This window comes from Neoarius graeffei, chromosome 4 (genome assembly GCF_027579695.1).
Source record: "Neoarius graeffei isolate fNeoGra1 chromosome 4, fNeoGra1.pri, whole genome shotgun sequence".
NCBI lineage: Eukaryota > Metazoa > Chordata > Actinopteri > Siluriformes > Ariidae > Neoarius > Neoarius graeffei.
This window is the reverse complement of record NC_083572.1, coordinates 2,300,561-2,323,315: the sequence shown is the minus strand read 5'-3', so window position 1 is coordinate 2,323,315 and position 22,755 is coordinate 2,300,561. Positions and strand designations below refer to the sequence as shown.

Below are 22,755 nucleotides of genomic sequence, written 5' to 3'. Positions count from 1 at the left end.
ATGCTTTAAAGTCAATTCTGTAGCTTACTGGAAGCCAGTGAAGGGACCTTAGAATTGCAGTAATGTGCTCTGTTCTTTTTGTTCGTGTGAGAACCCTCGCCGCTGCATTTTGAACCAGCTGAAGTCGTTTGATGGTCTTTTATGGCAGGCCTGTGAAAAGGCCATTGCAGTAATCAACCCTACTAGAGATGAAGGCATGGATAAGTTTTTCCAGATCATTTTTTGACACAAGTCCTCTTAGTTTGGAAATGTTTTTTAGGTGATAAAATGCCTAAAAATGTGGATTAATTAATTAATTAATTAATTAATTGTACCCCTAAAGGTGCCCTGATGTACTTTGTTTTCGAAGAGTCTTCTTGCTTGAGAGAGTTTCCATGACACGTGCGAAAAGAAGCAAGCGTGACAGTCAAAATCTTCGGCAGAACCGCAGCAGATTCTTTAACATGCTCCAAAAAAACTTGCAGCTCATTTCCTTATAAAACTGTATAAAGTGTATCTGAGACCAATGAAGGATTGTTGCACCAAGTATTGACCTTGTTACTTGTTTCCTGTTTATTCCTGCTGCTACTGTTTTGATATTTTTAGAGTAGACATGTTCATCAGTGCAGTTTATCCACAAATCAGGATAGTGCCTCGCCTTTAAATAAACTTCCTTTTTTTTTACTCAGTTTTAAGATGGAGAAAGCTGAAAAAGTTGAGGATGAAGACAGGAGAGCGTCTGCACCTGCTGAAGAACAACCTGAGGAACCTGAGGATGGTGCAGAGGCTCCTGGGTCTCAGCAGGTGACCAACAACTTATACGTTTTAAACAAAACAGTGTTCATTGGTCGGATTTTGCAGAGATGCGAGTTGTTTCTGCACCTATGGAATTAGAATGCCACGCCCCCTTGTTCTGATGCCCCACCCTCTTCAGCATCTGTCATTTATGGTTTAAAAAAACAAACAAACCTTTGTTACTGTTTGCACCACGATAAACAAAGAGGATTATCGATTTAGTTACAAATGTTATCTTCAGACTTGACATTTACACATGCTGGATTCTGAATTCTGATTACTGATTAATTTTTGTCTTTTTTTTTTCTTACAGGAGCGATCGACTGAGGATTCAGAGCGAGAACACGGAGAGTCCAGCGTCAACGCTCACTCAGACACTCACACCACACCCAGCATCATCACACACCCACGCTCAGGTACACACACACACACACACACACACACACACACACACACACACACACACACACACAGAGAGAGAGAGCTGAATTCCTGAACTCTAAGTTAATTAGATTTTATTAACTCAGATTTTTTCAGACCCATTCTGTAATCTGTCCTTTGATTGGACACTATGTATTTGGACAGTGAGTGTTCAGTCTGTCTCCTCATCTTCATTACTTCACCAGCGCCTTCTCGATAACGGCTCATGAAAACATCGGCGCTCAGATCTCAGGGTCGTGTCACTCTGTCACTCCGTCACCTGATTCGCTAAAGGAATCGACAGTCTCTCCACCATTCTGTGTTATTAATTACAGCTGAGTTACACAGCCGTTTCTTGAGTGCGAATATGTTTGTGCGCTCTCAGTGCATTGTGGGTAATGCACATAGTCAAGACATTCACAACAGTAACTGATAAAACGTTTTCTAAAATCGATTCAGTGCACCCGATACAGCCCGTACTCCACTCAATACGTTCACACTCGTTTATGGCACTCTGTTATATTTAAATAATATCGGCTGGCTTTTTTTTCGTGGTCTATTCAGCAAGCATGATACTGAACGAGTCGAAGACGAGCAGCTGAATGGAATCTGATAGACCACGAAAAAAAGCCAGACATTATTATTTATTATTATTATTATTATACAACCCCGATTCCAAAAAAGTTGGGACAAAGTACAAATTGCAAATAAAAACGGAATGCAATGATGTGGAAGTTTCAAAATTCCATATTTTATTCAGAATAGAACATAGATGACATATCAAATGTTTAAACTGAGAAAATGTATCATTTAAAGAGAAAAATTAGGTGATTTTAAATTTCATGACAACAACACATCTCAAAAAAGTTGGGACAAGGCCATGTTTCCCACTGTGAGACATCCCCTTTTCTCTTTACAACAGTCTGTAAACGTCTGGGGACTGAGGAGACAAGTTGCTCAAGTTTAGGGATAGGAATGTTAACCCATTCTTGTCTAATGTAGGATTCTAGTTGCTCAACTGTCTTAGGTCTTTTTTGTCGTATCTTCCGTTTTATGATGCGCCAAATGTTTTCTATGGGTGAAAGATCTGGACTGCAGGCTGGCCAGTTCAGTACCCGGACCCTTCTTCTACGCAGCCATGATGCTGTAATTGATGCAGTATGTGGTTTGGCATTGTCGTGTTGGAAAATGCAAGGTCTTCCCTGAAAGAGACGTCGTCTGGATGGGAGCATATGTTGCTCTAGAACCTGGATATACCTTTCAGCATTGATGGTGTCTTTCCAGATGTGTAAGCTGCCCATGCCACACGCACTAATGCAGCCCCATACCATCAGAGATGCAGGCTTCTGAACTGAGCGCTGATAACAACTCGGGTCGTCCTTCTCCTCTTTAGTCCGAATGACACGGCGTCCCTGATTTCCATAAAGAACTTCACATTTTGATTCGTCTGACCACAGAACAGTTTTCCACTTTGCCACAGTCCATTTTAAATGAGCCTTGGCCCAGAGAAGACGTCTGCGCTTCTGGATCGTGTTTAGATACGGCTTCTTCTTTGAACTATAGAGTTTTAGCTGGCAACGGCGGATGGCACGGTGAATTGTGTTCACAGATAATGTTCTCTGGAAATATTCCTGAGCCCATTTTGTGATTTCCAATACAGAAGCATGCCTGTATGTGATGCAGTGCCGTCTAAGGGCCCGAAGATCACGGGCACCCAGTATGGTTTTCCGGCCTTGACCCTTACGCACAGAGATTCTTCCAGATTCTCTGAATCTTTTGATGATATTATGCACTGTAGATGATGATATGTTCAAACTCTTTGCAATTTTGCACTGTCGAACTCCTTTCTGATATTGCTCCACTATTTGTCGGTGCAGAATTAGGGGGATTGGTGATCCTCTTCCCATCTTTACTTCTGAGAGCCGCTGCCACTCCAAGATGCTCTTTTTATACCCAGTCATGTTAATGACCTATTGCCAATTGACCTAATGAGTTGCAATTTGGTCCTCCAGCTGTTCCTTTTTTGTACCTTTAACTTTTCCAGCCTCTTATTGCCCCTGTCCCAACTTTTTTGAGATGTGTTGCTGTCATGAAATTTCAAATGAGCCAATATTTGGCATGAAATTTCAAAATGTCTCACTTTCGACATTTGATATGTTGTCTATGTTCTATTGTGAATACAATATCAGTTTTTGAGATTTGTAAATTATTGCATTCCGTTTTTATTTATAATTTGTACTTTGTCCCAACTTTTTTGGAATCAGGGTTGTATACACTCTCTTCATATCAGCAATTTTGAAGGCCAACGCGAGCTTACCCGCAACTCGGTGCTGTTAGCGCAGCAGTGATGTCACCTTCCAGCCACTGTAGCGTTCATCAGTAGTGTGAGCGACGTCAAGCCAGTGCTATCAAGAGCAAGTAGCACAGGCTAACGACTGAGAAACTAAGCTCTCTGTCTCCAGACTCTTCTTCTACGCCGCTCACTTGCTACAGTCAGACTTAAGTACTATTTTCCCGGTGTAACTTACTGAGTTACTTTTAAAATCAACATCGACGGCTACACACAACGGCGCGACCTGGCAGCCAAAGTTCTCTCAAAATCTTCCATATTTAATGAAACAAACCTGGCGGCCATGTTTGTTTACAAATTGTCCCAGTCACTCACTAGCGTGGAAGTTTTACATCTCTGACATGTCTCTTTTCCAGTTTTTCAATGTCTGTTGGTATGTTTTTCTCTTATAAATATGCATGAAGAATATCTAATGAAGTTTTCGTAGCCTTTCATATATTCAGCGCATCTTTAGGTTCAGTTAATTTATTTCATGCTTAATCATAGCATAGCTAATCCTAGCACTGGGTTAGCCTCGTTCCTGGTGGACAAAAAAATGCTTCTGCACACGCACAACAGAAAAGTTTTGTCATTGAGCTCCGACGTGTGACGTCATGTTGTCTTGACAACCATGCAGTATCGTAAACCATATTCAACGCTCATTCTCCATTGAGTAGAGTGATGTAATACACATAGGATAAGCGATACGCTAACAATATTGCATGCTATCAAACCAAATGAATGAAACCCGCTCGAAGGGAATAGAACACGTTTTTATTCCATCGAAAAAGTGACCCGTATGTATAATAATATTATTGTATTATTGTGTGTGTGTGTGTGTGTGTTTTACAGAGCAGGACAGTGGAAGTGTACCAGAACCTCCACCATCATCTCTCCACTTCACACTGGCCAACAACTCCACAGTAAGCACAGCTCCGTTCACACTTTAACACCAGTTCCACTCCTTAACCCTGTTCACATCGCATCACTTCCTGTTTCTCTCTTCACCTGGATTGTACTGTAAACTTTTAACTTTTAACTCAAATACAAAACTGAGTGTGTTACTATGCAAATGAGCTCATTATATACAAACTCACTCCAGCTTCCTACGTGTGTTTTTTGTTTGTAGTTATTTCACAAACGAAATGGTTTCCGTATCGAAGAATGCAGTTTTAATCTCATTAACATTTTAAAAATCAGTTTAAATCGATTCTGTTTATTTTAATATTTTGCTGCGTGTGATGGTCTCTTCTGCCATTTTGCGTCCAGTTGAAAGATTAATGAAGATGTACTTCTGCTCCATGCTCCCTCCCAGGTGGCTTTCACAGACAGCGAGGGAGACGAGAGGGCGAGACCCAGCCGTGACGATGAAGATGATGAAGATGAAGAGGAATTCATTGTGCTGGATCCTGACCACGTGTGTGACTTTACAGAATCTGAATCTGCAAACGATTTCCATCTTATCCTAATATTTTCACTGAAAGGATTCATTGAAGCTGAAGTTCCATACCGTGTTCAGTTTAATTTATTGTAAACGAGATAAATAATCCTGTAAGATAGTAGAAAGTATAAAACGTTAATAAAGTTTGTAATCGGATCGTTTCCCACAGCCTCTGATGAAGAGATTCCAGGCGGTTTTGAAGAAGCACCTCACCAGGGAGCTGGAGAGACTGGACCTGAAGCTTCGGGAGAAGGTTCTGCTCACATGTTCTCGTTTATATATACACTGTTTAAGTTTGTAAATTACTTTTAACTTTTAATCCAGTTTTCTTCCATAACTGAGTCGTGTTCAATCCCGTATCGCATTTCAGAGGTGTTTGGGTAAAATAATACTTGTTCTAATATTCTGAATAAATATTTATTTATTTACTTATGAAAAGGTTGAAATGAGGCGGCATGGTGGTGTAGTGGTTAGCGCTGTCGCCTCACAGCAAGAAGGTCCGGGTTCGAGCCCCGTGGCCGGCGAGGGCCTTTCTGTGTGGAGTTTGCATGTTCTCCCCGTGTCCGCGTGGGTTTCCTCCGGGTGCTCCGGTTTCCCCCACAGTCCAAAGACATGCAGGTTAGGTTAACTGGTGACTCTAAATTGAGCGTAGGTGTGAATGTGAGTGTGAATGGTTGTCTGTGTCTATGTGTCAGCCCTGTGATGACCTGGCGACTTGTCCAGGGTGAACCCCGCCTTTCGCCCGTAGTCAGCTGGGATAGGCTCCAGCTCGCCTGCGACCCTGTAGAACAGGATAAAGCGGCTACAGATAATGAGATGAGATGAGATGAATGTCTCGTTCCCATATAAAACATGGTCATATCTTCATGTAAGTCACAATAATGAACAAAGACGGTCTCCTATAACTAAAGATACACAGATTTTCAAAGAATGTTTGACCGTATTGAATAAATCATTCAAACTGAAACTGAAGGTTGAAAAAAGTAAGTGAACCCTAAGCTTATGACTTTTTAAAAAGCTCATTGCAGTCAGAATTTAGCACACCTGGGTTCCATTTAATGAAACGAGTTCAGAGGTGTGGCCTAGAATTACTCTGATTGATAAAAAAAAACCCTGAAAAGTTTGAGTTTGAACTTTTGACAAGAAGCATATCCAGATGGGAATCATGCCTCGCACAAAAGAGCTATCTGAAGACCTAAGATCAAGAATTGTTAACTTACATAAGGCTGTTACAAAGTCATCTCAAAGATTTTAGGTATTCATCCAGTTGTCTATAAATGGAGATGATTAGGTATTGTGGCTACTCTGCGTAGAAGTGCGTGCCCCGCCAAGATGACCCCAAGAGCACAACGCAAAATCATTAATGAGGTAAAGAAGAACCCTAGAGTGACAGCAAAAGACTTGAAGATGTCATTAGAACTGGCTAACATCTCTGTTCATGATTCAACAATACGCAAAGCATTGAACAAGAAAGGAGTCCATGGCAGGACGCCAAGAAGGAAGCCACTGCTGTCAAAAAAGAACATTGCTGCACACCTGAATTTTGCAAACGAGCACTTGGACACTCCAGAGTGGTACTGGGAAAATGTTTTGTGGAGTGATAAAACCAAAATTGAACTATTTGGGAGGAACAAGCAGAACCATTTGGCGTAAAAAGGGCACTGCATAATCAACATCAAAACATCGTCCCTACAGTAAAATATGGTGGAGGGAACATCATGATTTGGGCCTGCTTTGCTGCATCAGGGTCTGGACAGCTTGCCATCATTGAGGGGAAAATTAATTCCCAAATTTATCAATGTGACAGTTTGTGTAGGTGGGTGGAGCACAGAAGGACGGCAGGACAGAACTGAGTTCACAAAACTCTCTTTTATTCAGCTTTTCAGCCTATACGCACTCTCTCACACACACACCCAGACACACGCACACACATCAGTCATCTGGTGGAGGAGAGAGCTCCCTCTGCTCTCACTCTCTCTCCTTAAATAGGGCGCGGTCACTGGGAAGACACACAAACACATTAATTAACGACAGGTGTAGTGATTCTGCCACTTACCTTCCCTGACTCCGCCCTCCTGTCACAGACCGATGCTTGACCACGCCCCCGCTGCCACATACCCCCACCGCCCGACTCAGGCCGGGCGGCTGTCCGGCCTGCAGCCGGCTCCCCCCCACCTTGACGGGAGAGGAAGTCCACCACGACCATCTGCGCCCTCGGCCTGTGGATCACCTTGAAGTTAAAGGGTTGGAGTGCCAGATACCAATGGGTGATCCGCGCGTTGGCATCCTTCATGCGGTGGAGCCACTGGAGGGGCGCGTGGTCCGAACAGAGGGTGAAAGGGCGTCCCAGTAGGTAGTAACGGAGGGCGAGGACCGCCCACTTGATCGCCAGGCACTCTTTCTCAGTGGTGCTGTAGCGCCCCTCACGCACCGACAACTTGCGACTAATGTATAGGACTCGGCGATCCTCCCCCTCCACCCGCTGGGACAAAACAGCCCCCAGCCCTCTGTCCGATGCATCCGTCTGCAACGTAAAGGGGAGAGAAAAGTCAGGCGAGTGTAAAAGTGGCCCCCCACACAGTGCAGCCATTACCTTAGAAAAAGCCCGCTGGCATTGCTCCGTCCACTGGACCGGATCTGGTGCCCCCTTTTTAGTCAGATCAGTCAACGGGCTGGTGACGTCCGAATAATTAGGGATAAACCTACGATAATAGCCAGCCAGCCCCAGGAACTGTTTCACCCCCTTTTTGGTCTTGGGCCTCGGGCAGGCCGCAATTGCTGCTGTCTTGTTAATTTGGGGACGCACCTGCCCGTTGCCCAAGTGGAAGCCCTGATACCGTACTTCCACCCGCCCAATCGCACACTTCTTTGGGTTGGCTGTGAGACCCGCTCGCCTCAGCGACCTAAGGACGGCCCTCAGATGTTCAAGGTGCCTCAGCCAGTCATTGCTATAGATAATAATGTCATTGAGGTAGGAGGCCGCATAGGTGGTGTGGGGGCGGAGGACCCTGTCCATCAGCTGCTGAAACATAGCGGGCGCCCCAAACAGCCCAAAAGGAAGTGTGACAAATTGGTGTAAGCCGAACGGTGTGGAAAAGGCCGTTTTTTCCCGGGATAATGGAGTCAAGGGGATCTGCCAATAACCCTTTGTTAAATCCAGTGTCGAGTAAAAACGAGCCGTGCCTAGCCGATCGAGCAACTCATCAATACGAGGCATTGGGTACGCATCAAATTTACAGTAGACACCGCGTTGACTTTTCTATAGTCCACACAGAACCGGACCGACCCGTCGGCCTTGGGTACCAAGACCACCGGGCTGCTCCAGTCACTGTGGGACTCCTCAACGATGCCCATTTCGAGCATGGCCTCGAGTTCTTCCCAAACCACTTTTTTCTTGTGCTCGGGTAATCTGTAAGGGCGGCTACGCACTACCACCCCCGGGGGTGTCTCAATGTGGTGCTCTATGAGGTTGGTGCGGCCGGGCAGGGGCGAGAACACGTCCAAAAACTTGGTCTGCAACTGGGCAACCTCCACGAGTTGGGTCGGGGAGAGGTGGTCTCCACAGGGGACCGGAGAGGTACGTGATGCCAATGTTCCCTTTTGAACCTCCGGCCCCAGCTCCACCTTCTCCGGAACCACCGACACCAATGCCACAGGGACCTCCTCGTTCCAGAGTTTGAGCAGGTTGAGGTGGTAAATCTGTAGCGCCCCACCCCTATCTGTTCGCCTCACCTCATAGTCAACGTCCCCGACTCGCCGTGTGACCTCAAATGGTCCTTGCCACTTGGCGACCAATTTGGAGCTCGATGTGGGCAACAGTACGAGAACTTTATCTCCCGGTGCGAACTCCCTAAGGCGCGTACCCTAGTCGTACAGGCGGGTCTGTCGTTCTTGGGCCTGCTGCAAATTCTCCTGAGTTAGGTGCGTGAGTGTGTGGAGTTTTGCATGCAGGTCAATAACGTATTGGATTTCGTTTTTACTTGGTGAAGGTCCCTCCTCCCAATTTTCCCGCAGCACATCTAGAATGCCGCGCGGCTTACGCCCGTATAACAATTCAAATGGGGAGAACCCCGTGGAGGCTTGGGGGACCTCTTGCACTGCAAAGAGCAAGGGTTTGAGCCATTTATCCCAATTACGTGCGTCCTCACTTACGAATTTTTTAATTATGTTCTTGAGGGTGCGATTGAACTGTTCAACTAAACCATCCGTTTGTGAGTGATACACACTGGTGCGGATCGGCTTAATACCCAACAACCCATGCAGTTCGTTCAGTGTACGTGACATAAACGAGGTGCCTTGGTCAGTCAGAATCTCTTTCGGGATTCCAACTCGGGAGATAACGCGGAAGAGTGCCTCCGAAATACTGCGTGCTGAGATATTGCGAAGAGGCACTGCTTCCGGGTATCGCGTTGCATAGTCCACCAGAACTAATATAAAGCGGTACCCTCGTGTTGACCGATCTAATGGCCCGACGAGATCCATCCCAATTCTTTCGAACGGGGTCTTGATTAACGGTAGAGGGCGCAAAGGCGCTTTTGGAATGGCCGCTGGATTTACTAACTGGCATTCGCGGCACGCCGTACACCACCTACGGACATCGCCACGAATCCCTGGCCAATAGAACCGGGCCATTATTCGGGCTAGTGTTTTATCCTGCCCTAAGTGTCCAGCCATAGGATTAAAGTGAGCCGCCTGGAATACCAATTCCTGGCGGCTCTTCGGAATTAAAAGCTGCGTGACTCGCTCTTTAGGTTGAGTGTCCTGCGTCACTCGGTATAATCTATCCTTCATAATCGCGAAGTAGGGGAAGGACGGGGTGGCGTTCGGCTGGAGCGTTTGACCATCGATTACTCTCACTTGGTCAAACGCATGCCGCAGAGTCTCATCTCGCGACTGCTCTAATGGAAAATCCGCGAGGGATTCTCCAACAGAGAGAGGAGGAGCCGGCGGCTCCTCACTCTGACGCGGAGCCGATGTAGACGGCTCTGTGACAGCTGCTCCCGCCAAAGTGACAACGGGGCCTCCCCCTGTTAACTGATGGCAGGACCCACTCTTCACTAAATGTGTCATTAAATCCCGAAATCCCGGCCAATAAGTCCCCAAAATTATTGAGTGGGTGAGGCGAGGATTAACCGCCGCGTTTACTCTAAATTTTTCCCCTCTGAAAAAAATGTGGATCAACACCAAAGGGTAGCTGTGAACATCCCCGTGTGCACACACAACACCTTCACCCCCTGTGCACCCCCCAATGGCTCATCTTGCACCAGGCTTTGGTGGATTGAGGTCTGATTACAGCCAGAATCCACCAACGCCTGATATGTATCCCCTTGGATACTCACCAGTATGCGATATGCTCCGACCCGATCGAGGGCGGCTCCTGGCGCATCGGGGATCCGAACCACTGCGCCCACCTCCATTACCGAGCACTGCTGTTGGAGGTGGCCCGGCTCCCCGCAGCGCCAGCAAACCGGCCCGGGCTTCCTCTCTGCACTAGTGCTCTGGGGCTCACTCACCTGAGGGGGGGGAGAGACAGACACAGAGGGGAGACACGGGAGGGCACCGCGGGTGCGGCGGGCTGGCTGAGGTGGCGCCGGCCTCCACGTTGGGGGAATGGGGCGAGGAGGAGACACATGAGGAGGGGGGAGAGAGAGAGGAGAGAAGAGATGAGGTCATCTGCTGTCCTGCCGTCGGGACAACAGCCAAATGGTCCTCCACCAGCTCGATTGCCTGATCCAGCGACGCCGGGCGGTGGCACTGGACCCACTCTGCGGTTCCCGCTGGTAAGCGTGCGACGAACTGCTCCAGTACCACCTGGTCGATGAGTCCCTCGGCGTCGCGGTTGTCGGCCCTCAACCACTGCCAGCAGGCGTCCCAGAGTTGCTGGCCAAATGCGAACGGCCGGCCGACTTCCTCCAAGCACAAAGCGCAGAAGCGCTGACATTGTTGCTCAGGGGTGCGTTCCACACGCTGGAGGACGGCCCGGTGAAGGTCCGTGTAGGCCAGCCAGCGGTCGGCAGGGAGCTGTAGCGCGGCCAGCTGTGCCTCTCCCGTTAGCAGGGGGAGGAGGCGCGCCGTGCGCTGTTCCACCGGCCACCCCGAGGTCTCTGCTACCTGTTCAAAGAGCGTGATGAATGCCTCGGGTCATCCTGCGGGCCCATCTTCGTGAGGGTGAGGGGGGAAGGGCCTGCGGCGGTGGAGATGGTGGACCCCGCCGACGCGAGGAGGTGCCGGAACGCCCGACGATCTTCCTGTTGCGCCAGCACCAGGGCTTCGAACCATTGTTCTTGCTCCTTTCGGAGGGCGAGCAGTGCCTGGTGCTGGCTCTGTTGGGCCGTGGTGAGGGCGTGGATCAGGTCGGCGAAGGTGGAGGACTCCATGGGGCTGTTCTCTTCCGTGCTCGATCCTGGGTTTCAGCACCACTGTGACAGTTTGTGTAGGTGGGTGGAGCACAGAAGGACGGCAGGACAGAACTGAGTTCACAAAACTGGCTTTTATTCAGCTTTTCAGCCTATACGCACTCTCTCACACACACCCAGACACATGCACACACATCAGTCATCTGGTGGAGGAGAGAGCTCCCTCTGCTCTCGCTCTCTCTCCTTAAATAGGGTGCGGTCACTGGGAAGACACACAAACACATTAATTAACGACAGGTGTAGTGATTCTGCCACTTATCTTCCCTGACTCCGCCCTCCTGTCACAGACCGATGCTTGACCACGCCCCTGCTGCCACAATCAACAAATTCTCCAGGATAATGTGAGGGTATTTGTCGGTCAACTGAAGCTCAGAAGAGGCTGGGTGGTGTAACAGGACAATGATGCCAAACATCGCAGCAAATCCACAGCACAATGGTTTCAGAAGAACAAAATCCGCCTTTTGGAGTGGCCTAGTCAGAGCCCAGATCTCAATCCTATTGAGATGCTGTGGAATAACCTGAAGACAGCCGTACACAGAAGACAACCCAAGAATATGGAAGAGTTAGGGCAGTTCTGCAGGGAAGAATGGGCTAAAATTCCCCCTGCACGATGTGCAAGTCTGATCTGCAGTTACAGGAGGCGCCTGGTTGAGGTCGTTGCTGCCAAAGGAGGGTCAGCCAGTTATTAAACCCAATGGTTCACTTACTTTTCCCACCACTACTGTGAATGTTGAATGTATTTGTATAATAAAGTCATGAAAAAGTAGAATTTTTTGTGTGTTATTGGCTGAAGCTCATTGTGTGTATCATCCTGTGACTTGGATGAAGATCAGATCACTTTTTATTCCCAATTCATGCAGAAAACCAGATAATTCCAAAGGGTTCACATACTTTTTACTTTGACTGTATTTCCTAAAATGTATCTATAAATGGGTTTTAAAAAGATGATCTGTTGTAAAATATTGAATAAAATAAAACTAAATTAAGTTAAATATTAAATGAAATATTGAATAAAATGAAATAAAATTACAATTAAGTAAAATAAAATTTTATTAAATATTAAATAAAATATTGACTAAATAAAATTAAATAAAATTAAAATTAAGTTAAATTAAATTAAATGTTGAATAAAATCAAATTAAATGTTCAGTAAAATATTGATTTAAATTAAATAAAAGTAAATTAAGTTAAATATTAAAATATTGAATAAAATAAAAATTAAATTTACTCAAATATTAAATAAAAGTTGAATAAAATGACATTTTAATTTAAATTAAATATAAAAAATATTAAATAAAATTAAAATAAAATAAAACTAATTAAATATTAAATGAAATGGAATAAAATTAAATAAAATTTAAATTAAATAAAATTAATTTTAATTATTAAATAAAATTTTGAATAAACTAAATAAACTTAAAATTAAGTAAAATAAAACTAAATTAAATTAAATATTAAATGAAATAGTTAATAAAATTAAATTAAACTAAATTAAATATTGCATTTGCTGCTATATTGCTGTGGTGTAAGAGGAGTAAAGCAGAGCCAGAGCCCTGGTGCTGCACGTCACCGTGGTTAAAACCATCTGTTCTTCACCAGGTGATGGAGGAGCAGGCGTTGAAATCCAGGTACGAGGAGCTCGGCGTTGAGCTCTATAACGCCCAGCAGGAGCTCGCCAAAGTGCAGGCCACTCTGAAGACTCGACAGGAGGACAGAGAAAAAGCCATGAGCAACAGGAGACAAGTGCAGGAAGAGCTGGAGAACACCAGGAAGGAGTACAACAGCATGGCAGAAGAGCTCCGTGAAGAGCGCGCCCAATGTGAGACACGGTGATGTGTGAAAAGGAATTTTTATTTTCTGTTGTTGCTTGTTTGTTTGTTTAATGTGTGTGATGGGTCTCAGTGTCAGAGCTGCAGTCCGAGGCGGACAGTCTCGCTCGGCGTCTGCTCTACATGCAGGAAGTGTCCTCGGACCTGCATGCAGAAGTCGCCACTATGAGAACCGCCAAGAACAAGGCGCACACGGAGAAACGACAAGCAGAAGAACAGAAATACCAACAGGTGTTTTGTCCTGCTTCAATATTTTAGATCATAGTCCTTAAATTATTCAGGCTTAAAGCCAATATGTTTTTATTTTGCTTTGTGAAGTAAAATGAAGTTGGTTTTATTATTATGTGTGTGTGTGTGTGTGTGTTGTAGGATCTGTATGTGGAGCGTCTGGTGAAGCAGCTGGAGAAGCTGACGGAGCAGATCGCTCTGTACGAGATGCAGACGCTCGCGCAGGCCAACGACAAGCAAGCAGCCAAAGACGCCTTAGCTGAGGTCAGGAGCTAACACCGTTTCGTTTCGTAATGATTTACACCTCAGTGTTCTTGAGAAAACTCTGGATTATGATTGGGTTCATAACATTAAATGCAACTATAAATGGTTAAAAGAGTATGGCATGTAATTTTTTTATTAATTCAAAACAATAATTCGCACATTGCTGTGGTGTAAGGGGAATAAAACACTCGAGGATGTGTGGTTATTGCAAAAGTGTGTGTGTGTTTTACAGGCTCAGTTGGAGTTAGACGCTATGATGGTGGAGAGGAAGCAGCTCCTTCAGCAGTGGAACAGCAGTGTGATGGAGCTGAAGAGGAGAGACAACGCTTACAACACGCTGCAGGAGGCACTGCGGTGTGTGTGTGTGTGTGTGTGTGTGTGTGTGTGTGTGTGTGTGTTAGTGAATTGCATTCATATGTGTCCATTTTCACAAAGTCTGTGGTTGTGGACACACACAGTCTTGTAGCATTGAGACCATTAAAGGCGATCCCTGATTAGTTATCCACGCCCCCCCCTCCCCCAGGTCGGCCAATCATGAGTTGCGTGTTCTGGACGCGGAGTTGGAGGGATACAGGCACTCCATCACACTGGAGCAGGAGAGGAACGAGGCGCTGACGGTGCTGATGAACCGTGCCGAGCACAAAGCCACCACCTACAGGAAGCTCCTCACACAGATACACACAGAGCAGGAGGCACTGCACAACCTCCACAGCACATACACACACACGCTGCAGGAGACCGAGAAGAGTCTAGACGGGGTGACCATGGTGAGACACACACACACACACGTGCACACGTTCCTTCAAACATGGTGAGACACAAACTTGTTCAAACTCTAATACTGTGTGTGTGTGTGTGTGTGTGTGTGTGTGTGTGTGTGTGTAGGAGTGCAGTACGCGTGACTGGGAGCTCACGGTCCTGAGGAAGCAGATGGAGAAGCAGGCGTGTGTGCGACTGGAGCTGGAGGACAAGATCATGAAGAAGATGCAGGAACAACTCACACATGACAACGCTGCCAAACAGACACGCCTTCTCCTCACCAAGACCACAGCTCACATCAGAGACAAGGTGAGAGTACACACACACACACACACACACAAGTATACATCCAGACATTTTTCTTCTGACCTGTGTGTGTGTGTGTGTGTGTGTGTGTGTGTGTGTGTGTGTGTCAGGAAGCCCAGCTTTCGAAGGTTCAGAATGATTTAGCTGCAGTGCGGCTGGAGATGACCAAGGTGGTGCCGCGTGTCGAGGCTCTCTCTCACCTGCGGCTGCAGCTGGAACAGGAAGTGATGGAATGCAACCAGCTGCTCTCAGCCAAAGAGGCAGTGGTGGCTAATCTCAACACCACCATCGAGCACAACCAGATCACCATGAACGTTTATAACAAGAAGCTTGATCAAATCAGGGCAAGCGCAGGGGTGAGTAACGACACGGTACACACTCCTCACGCTCAACACACTGATCACATGTTACACACTTCACACGTTCATCGTGTGATTCATCCCCAACACGCTGTACTGAGAACGTGGGGTTTTCATTCTGAGACAATATCATGGGCATTTCACTACGAACACATACATTCAGTATAATACAGTTTAGAGATACTGAGGCCACGCCTCCTTCACGGAGACGAGCACACACAGGCCACGCCTCCACTGAGACTAACACACACAGACCATGCCTCCTTCACTGAGACTAACACACACAGGCCACGCCTCCTTCACTGAGACTAACACACACAGGCCACACCTCCTTCACAGAGACCAGCATACACACAGGCCACGCCTCCTTCACTGAGACCAGCACACACAGGCCGCACCTCCTTCACTAAGACTAACAAACACAGGCCACGCCTCCTTCATGGAGACCAGCACACACAGGCCACGCCTCCTTCACGGAGACTAACACACACACACAGGCCACACCTCCTTCACTGAGACTAACACACACAGGCCACGCCTCCTTCATAGAGACCAGCATACACACAGGCCACGCCTCCTTCATGGAGACCAGCACACACAGGCCACACCTCCTTCACTGAGACTAACACACACAGACCATGCCTCCTTCATAGAGACCAGCATACACACAGGCCACGCCTCCTTCATGGAGACCAGCACACACAGGCCACACCTCCTTCACTGAGACTAGCACACACACAGGCCACACCTCTTTCATTGAGACCAACACACACACAGACCACACCTCCTCCACAGAGACCAGCTTCCGGACACACATACACGCCACCCCTTCTTTTTTTTCTGTTTCAGCAGGGTTTTTTCATGTTTGCTGTTCTGTGTGTGTGTGTGTGTGTGTGTGTGTGTGTGAGCAGAATGAAGAACTGGGTCCTCTGGAGATCAAGGTGAGGGCTCTGAATAAGCAGCTGGAGGAGCTCAGAGCTGAGATGAAGGAGCAGTGTCATCTCTGGCTGTGGCAGCAGGGGGAGCTAGTGAGACTGAGTCAGGAGAAACAAGTACAGAGCAGCGCAACGCAAACGCTGAACACACAACTCACCATCCTGCAGCAGAGGAACCTCCGCACCAAGAGTAAACACACACACACACACACACACACACACACACAGAGCTTGAGATGAACCTCAACCTGCTTCAGGTTCAACCCTTGCCTAGAGTTTGTAACAAATTTTAGATTTTAAGTCTATGTCGTAGTGATATTTATGATTCACCCACAGTGCTGTGATTGGTCAAAAGGTGTTGATTAGTTTTCTATAACAGCACCACACACGCAGTGTTTTATTCATGAATAAAGAAAGCATTCAGTGTTGCTTGACAGACTGATATTAGGTGTGTATACAGTATAGACACGTGTGTGTGCAGATGAGATCGAGCAGGAGGAGCGTGGGCTCGTTGAGCTGGACAGACACTCTAAAGTTCTGAGGTTGGACATGCAGAAGCTGAGCTCTCTCGTGAACCAGAACACACAGCTGAAACAGGAACTGGAGCAGAACAACATCCTGATGGAGAACAGCTTCATACACACTCTCAAGGTACTGCTACACACAAACACACACACGCCAGCAAATTATATGAGTAATAAATGTGTAGGGCTTACATATTGTGTGTGTGTGTGTAGGATGCAGAAAGGGAGTCTGTAGAGGTGCAATTCCATCTAGAGAAGCTCCAGGAGGAAAAAGAGCAATTACTGAACAGCTTGGTGGAAGCAGAGTGCGCACACACACACACACACACACACACACACACACACACACACACACACACACACACACACACACACACTATCCATTAACAGCAAAATGCAGTGTACACTGATATGTAACTCTACCTCAATATACCAAACAAACATGCATTTTGTGTGTGTGTGTGTGTGTGTGTGTGTGTGTGTGTGTGTGTGTAGGAGACAAATCATGTTGTGGGAGAGAAAAATTCAGCTGGCACGTGAGACTCGTTCAGCCGTGGAATCAGAAGTTCAAAAGGGGGACATGCACACCATGAAAACTGAGATACACCACATGGAGGTGTGTGTGTGTGTGTGTGTGTGTGTGTGTGTGTGTGTGTGTGTAAGAGAGAGTTTATGTGCATATGTGTACATTTGTGTTAATATGTGTGTTTCAGGTGTGTTATAACCAGCTGTTGAAGCAGAGGGAGAGGATGTTGAGGGAGATGGAGATGGCGGTCGCTCGGCGTGAGAACATCGTGATACGCAGCGAGGTTCAGGCAGACAGCACCCGCAAACACAGCACACACGCCGTCCTCCAGAACACAATGCAGAACCTTCACCGCAGCATCCTCCAGATACACAAGGCACGTGTGTGTGTGTGTGTGTGTTTATAGTATACACCATCCCTTTTACACCTTTTATAGAACCTGAAATTCAGATTTTATGTCATGAGTCTACATCATCACTGTAGTTTCCAAAACCATTTCCAAATAATTTTTGATTGCATCAGGATTCACTCACGTCACTGGAAAATCCCTGAATTAGTTCTGTGTTTATCAGAAGTAGGTAATATGATCCGTCTAATGGAGTCAAAATGAGCGTACATAGAGTTTCCTGTTCCTGGAAATACCAAAAGAATGTCAGAGAGAATAATTAAACAACCAGCATCACAAAGACCAAGCAGCTGTCTGGGGCAAAGTTCTGGAGAAGCAACGTCAGGGTTCGGTTATTAAAAAACAAACAAACAAAAAACCCCACAAGTGTCCAGCGGAGCGACGTTAAATCCATTCTTGGACAAGTAGAACTCGATAGGGACGCCATCGCCACTGCCAAACCCCGTCTTTCATTTTAATTTTTAAAACCTTTTTAATAACTGAATACCCTTAAAATATTCTTCAAACAGGAAGGAAGCTACTAAAGAAAAACTATTTCGGACATTTGACCTTGCTGTAATTCCTGACCCAGTTTGGATCAACTCAAAAATCTACTTTTGCTCAGAATTATGATAATTCCATATAAATCCTCCAAACGCCACTCATTCTTGAGATCTCGCGCTAATGAGAATCTCGAACCCGAAAACATGACGCCTGCATCCTCATTATCTTAGTGACGGAGGAATAAAAAAAAATTTATCAGTAACAACATCACTGAAAGTCACAGAGCATTAACCAGGGGATTAGTCAGTTTAACTACTAAGATGACAGTCAGTGCGTTTACATGCACATCCAAATCGAACTGCTGTCGGTAATCGAGCTAAGGGTCCCAGCAGGGGTGCCAGAGAAATCCAATCCTACATGCACACAATGAAATCGAGCTATTGTGTGAGGTACATTGTGCACCCGAGCCACAGGTGGCGCTACACGCCCCATCGTGTTGGTACACTTCCGGTTGTCGTCATGAAGAAGAGCTATTCAAGAGTATAAACAAAGTTATCACCGCAGTGTTGCCAGATACTGCTGACGTTTTCCAGCCCAAAACATGTTTAAATCCACCAAAATGCACTTAAAACCGCCCAATCTGGCAACACTGGCAGTTCTGTGTTCACAAGTTCCGTGCTGAAGCTGTTCGGCTTGCTCTAACAGACTGTATGGCTACAAACTGTCCTGCGCAGACCACTGTTTTGTAAGACAACTTATTTTGCACAATTGTATATTTTTCTAAAGTCCATTTTTTGCTTACAATTTAACTTATGTCTTAATAAAAACACAAAAAGTTCAATTGTTTTGTTTTTATTGACATTCTTCAGATGTTGGACATATATATATATATATATATATATATATATATATATATATATATATATATATATATATATACACACACACACATACAAATACAGTGACTTGTTTATGTACACAATTCACAGCTATGCAACAGCTGTACAGATGTATTTGGTGATACAGTAAGTGAGCTAAATTTTAACAGTGCAAACAATGCCACAAAAAGAAAAGATTCATGCCGTTGTCATGCTGACCGAGGCTGTTGTGTTTCCCGCTTGTGGTCTCGTCACTCGTCACTTCCGGAAGGGGCAGCGCTGAAGTAAGTAGCTCGAATACGTAGCTCGATAGGGTTTACATGCACTAAGTAGCTCGGCTACAATCGCATAATCTAGGTCGTGTAGCTCGATTCCGAGAAATCAAGTTCGGTTCAATTTCAGCCGAATTAAGGTGTATACATGGCATTTTGAACTTCGATTTCAGTCGAGCGACGGCAGAAATTCGATTCTCTCTATGTGCATGTAAACGCACTGACTGTTAACTCTGAGAATGATGCTCCCACCACCGTGCTTCACAGAGTGGTGAGTATTGTTGAGTGTACTGTTTGTTTTCTCGGTACGTCCTCGGACAAATTCTTCATCAGAAGCCGTTCAGCTAATCTAACCTCACTTCTAACGGAAACCAGTTCCACCAGAACAACATTTAGGGATTTCCCATTGATGGGGTGAATATTTCTACAATCACCCCTTTTAATTCTTTTGTGTATAAGTAATTTTTGAGTTGTGTGTGTATGTGTGTAGCAAGCAGAGAAGTATGATGGTGTGATAACACAGCTGCAGCAGGAGCAGAGTTCTCTGAGCGAGCATCTGAGAGAGAAGCGGACGCAGATCGACGAAGGCAGCAACACGAGCTCCGGCTACATTGAAGAGCTCAACAACATGCAGCAGAACAGAGAGAAGGTGTACACACACACACACACACACACACACACACGTATGTTTCTGATATACATAACCATATTGCTTATAACTGATTGTCATGACCTACACTCAGTATAGCCCCGCCCACTGTGAATTGCATCAATAAGATGTCTAGAACATTCAGACAAAACTTGAACAAAAATAAGGTTTTAATTAGAACCCAGATAAATAATCTCTTCTCAGTGCTAGAACTTGATGAGTAGTTCCATTTCATCTTCTGCTAGAACCATTCTACTATGTTGTGCCCTAGAACCTGGCAGAACCTGACTTTGTTTAAATGTTCTGCTGTTCTCCATTGTAGAACCTGATTCAGCTGCTGGCTCTGCAGTCTCAGGTGAAGCAGCTGCAGGCAGTGAAGGAGGGTCGCTACAGCGCCGCAGCGAGCGGAGAAGACGCGCTGCAGAACATCACGCACAAGCTGCAGGAACAGCTACGCTCGGTCAGACATAGCACACTCCAGAACATGTGGAACACTTGACGTTCTAGAACGAATCAGGTTTTTAAAACACTAAATACCATAGAACATCCAACATTCCCAAAGAGCTGACATCTAATGTTCTGGAACATCGAAGATTCAAAAACTTAGAACGTTCCAGAACATCTAAGATACTTTGAAATGACTAACATCCTGGAACATCTAAAATGTCTGATATTCTGGAACATCCAACATTGTAATATTTTTGAACGTGCCCCGTGCAACAACATACAACATTCTGGAACATCTAAGATTTTGAAATATCTAACATTCTAGAACATCCAGTATTGCTGTATCATCTTGAACGTGTCCCATGCAACGTGTCATTCTAGAACATACAACATACTTTGGAATTTCTAACATTCTCGAACATCCAGCATTCTAGAACATCTAAGATTTTGAAATATCTAACATTCTAGAACATCCAACATTGTAGTATTTTTACATGTGCCCTGTGCAACAACGTACAATGTTCTAGAACATCTTAAATGCTTCAAAATGTATCTAACATTCTAGAATATCCAATATTGTAATATTTTTGCAGGTACCCAGTGCAACAGTGTTCAGCATTCTAGAACATCTTAAATACTTTGAAAATATCTAACATTCTAGAACATCCAATGTTGTAATACTGTTTGAACGTGTCCCATGCGACGTCTCATTCTAGAACATCCGACATACTTTGAAATTTCTAACATTCTCGGGCATCCAGCATTCTAGAACATCTAAGATGTTGAAATGTCTGCCATTCTAGAACATCCAGCATTGTATTTTTATGTGTCTTGCGCAACAGCGTCCAGCATTCTAGAACATCTTAAATACTTTGAAATATATCTAACGTTCTAGAACATCCAGTATTGTAAAATTTTTGAGCGTGCACCACACAACAGCATCCAACATTCTAGAACATCTAACATACTTTGAAATACCTAACATTCTAGAACATCCAGTATTGTTGTATTTTTTTTGAACGTTTCCCATGCAACATGTCATTCTAGAACATCCAACATACTTTGAATTTTCTAACATTCCCAAACATCCAGCATTCTAGAACAGCTAAGATTTTGAAATATCTAACATTCTAGAACATCCAGCATTGTAATATTTTCACATGTGCCTCGTGCAACAGCGCCCAACATTCGAGAACATCTTAAAGGCTTTGAAATATATCTAACGTTCTAGAACATCTAAGCTTTTGAAATGTCTAACATTCTAGAACATCCAACATTGTAATATTTTTGCAGGTGTTGAGCAATCTAGAACATCTAAGATTTTGAAATACCTAACATTCTCGAACATCTAAAATTAAAAACATCTCACATTTGGAATATTTAACATTCTAGAAAGGTTCTAAGGTGTAAATTTTACTCTACACTTCATGTAATGATCAGTTTGTACAGGATTCTTAGTACAGACAGCATGATATATGTGTGTGTGTGTGTGTGTGTGTGTGTGTGTGTGTGTGTGTGTGTGTGTGTGTGTGTGTGTGTGTGTCACAGATCAGAGGTGTTCTACAGCGGGTTATCCAGGACTTCCCAGAGCACAAGGTCATGTTCTCCAGGATCCTCCTCCTCCTCTCCACACAAACGCTCTGACCTGGCGAGAACCTGATACTTATCTTCAGATGTTCTCAGTTCACACTCTAGAACATTCTGCGTGTTAGATGAGTATCAGCGTTCAAAGAACGGCCGCTGTTACACTCGGTTCTTTGTGCGAGTACGGCAGCAGGAGGGCGTGTCCTAATTCTTACCAAGTTCTAATAAAAGTGACCTTGTTCAGTGAAGTGTGCTTTATCTCTCGCTATCGTAGAACCCAGAGAGAACTGCATCACTCGCTCCTGGGAGTTCTTCATTCACGAGCTGTCACCTGCTGTCCGAAATCTCACACAGAACCCAGATTATTCCTGAAAACAAAAAAATCAACATATTCTGCAGAGTTGAGCCCAAATTATAATTTGTAAGAATTTGGTTTGACAAGGAGAACATCTAACATTGGAGTGTTTTTGTACGTCTAACATTCTAGAACGTCTCACATCATACTGTTTTGCATGTGTAGCGCGGTACGACACCTTCATTCGAGAACATTTAACCTTTTGAAATGGCCAACACTCCAGAACCTCTAGCGCTAACTTTTTTTGCATATCTAGCATGCTACAATTTCTAACATTCTAGACCGTCTAATGTTATGGAACATCTAACATTTTGAAACTTCTAGCATTGGTACTTGTGCAGACATAATTATTCATTCTAGAACATCTAACACTGCAATAATTTTGCACATCTAGCATGCTCCAGGTTCAAACATCCTAGACCATGTAATATTTTGCTACAGTACTATCATTCTAGAACCTCTAACACTGTAATATGTCTGCGTGCTAAAACATCAGCCAGAAGTTCTAGAACGTATATTTTCGATTTCGGCCAAATTAAATAAAAAGATTTAGAAAAGAAACGTAATGATC

At 45.0% G+C, this 22,755-nt stretch overlaps 1 protein-coding gene across 1 annotated transcript; it reads left to right on the top strand.

The window, feature by feature from the left end:
* Window positions 1-674: 674 nt before the first annotated feature.
* On the top strand, window positions 675-22,077 carry ccdc40 (coiled-coil domain containing 40). Its single transcript, XM_060918069.1, has 20 exons — window positions 675-783; window positions 1,088-1,190; window positions 4,376-4,446; window positions 4,839-4,940; window positions 5,134-5,217; window positions 12,980-13,199; window positions 13,283-13,440; window positions 13,579-13,701; window positions 13,934-14,055; window positions 14,225-14,468; window positions 14,587-14,769; window positions 14,877-15,122; window positions 16,037-16,250; window positions 16,542-16,711; window positions 16,798-16,889; window positions 17,080-17,200; window positions 17,298-17,486; window positions 19,640-19,798; window positions 20,121-20,258; window positions 21,794-22,077. Exons 1-20 carry the CDS (start codon window positions 676-678, stop codon window positions 21,887-21,889), a joined length of 2,943 nt encoding a protein of 980 aa, XP_060774052.1. The 5' UTR covers window position 675; the 3' UTR covers window positions 21,890-22,077.
* Window positions 22,078-22,755: the final 678 nt, after the last annotated feature.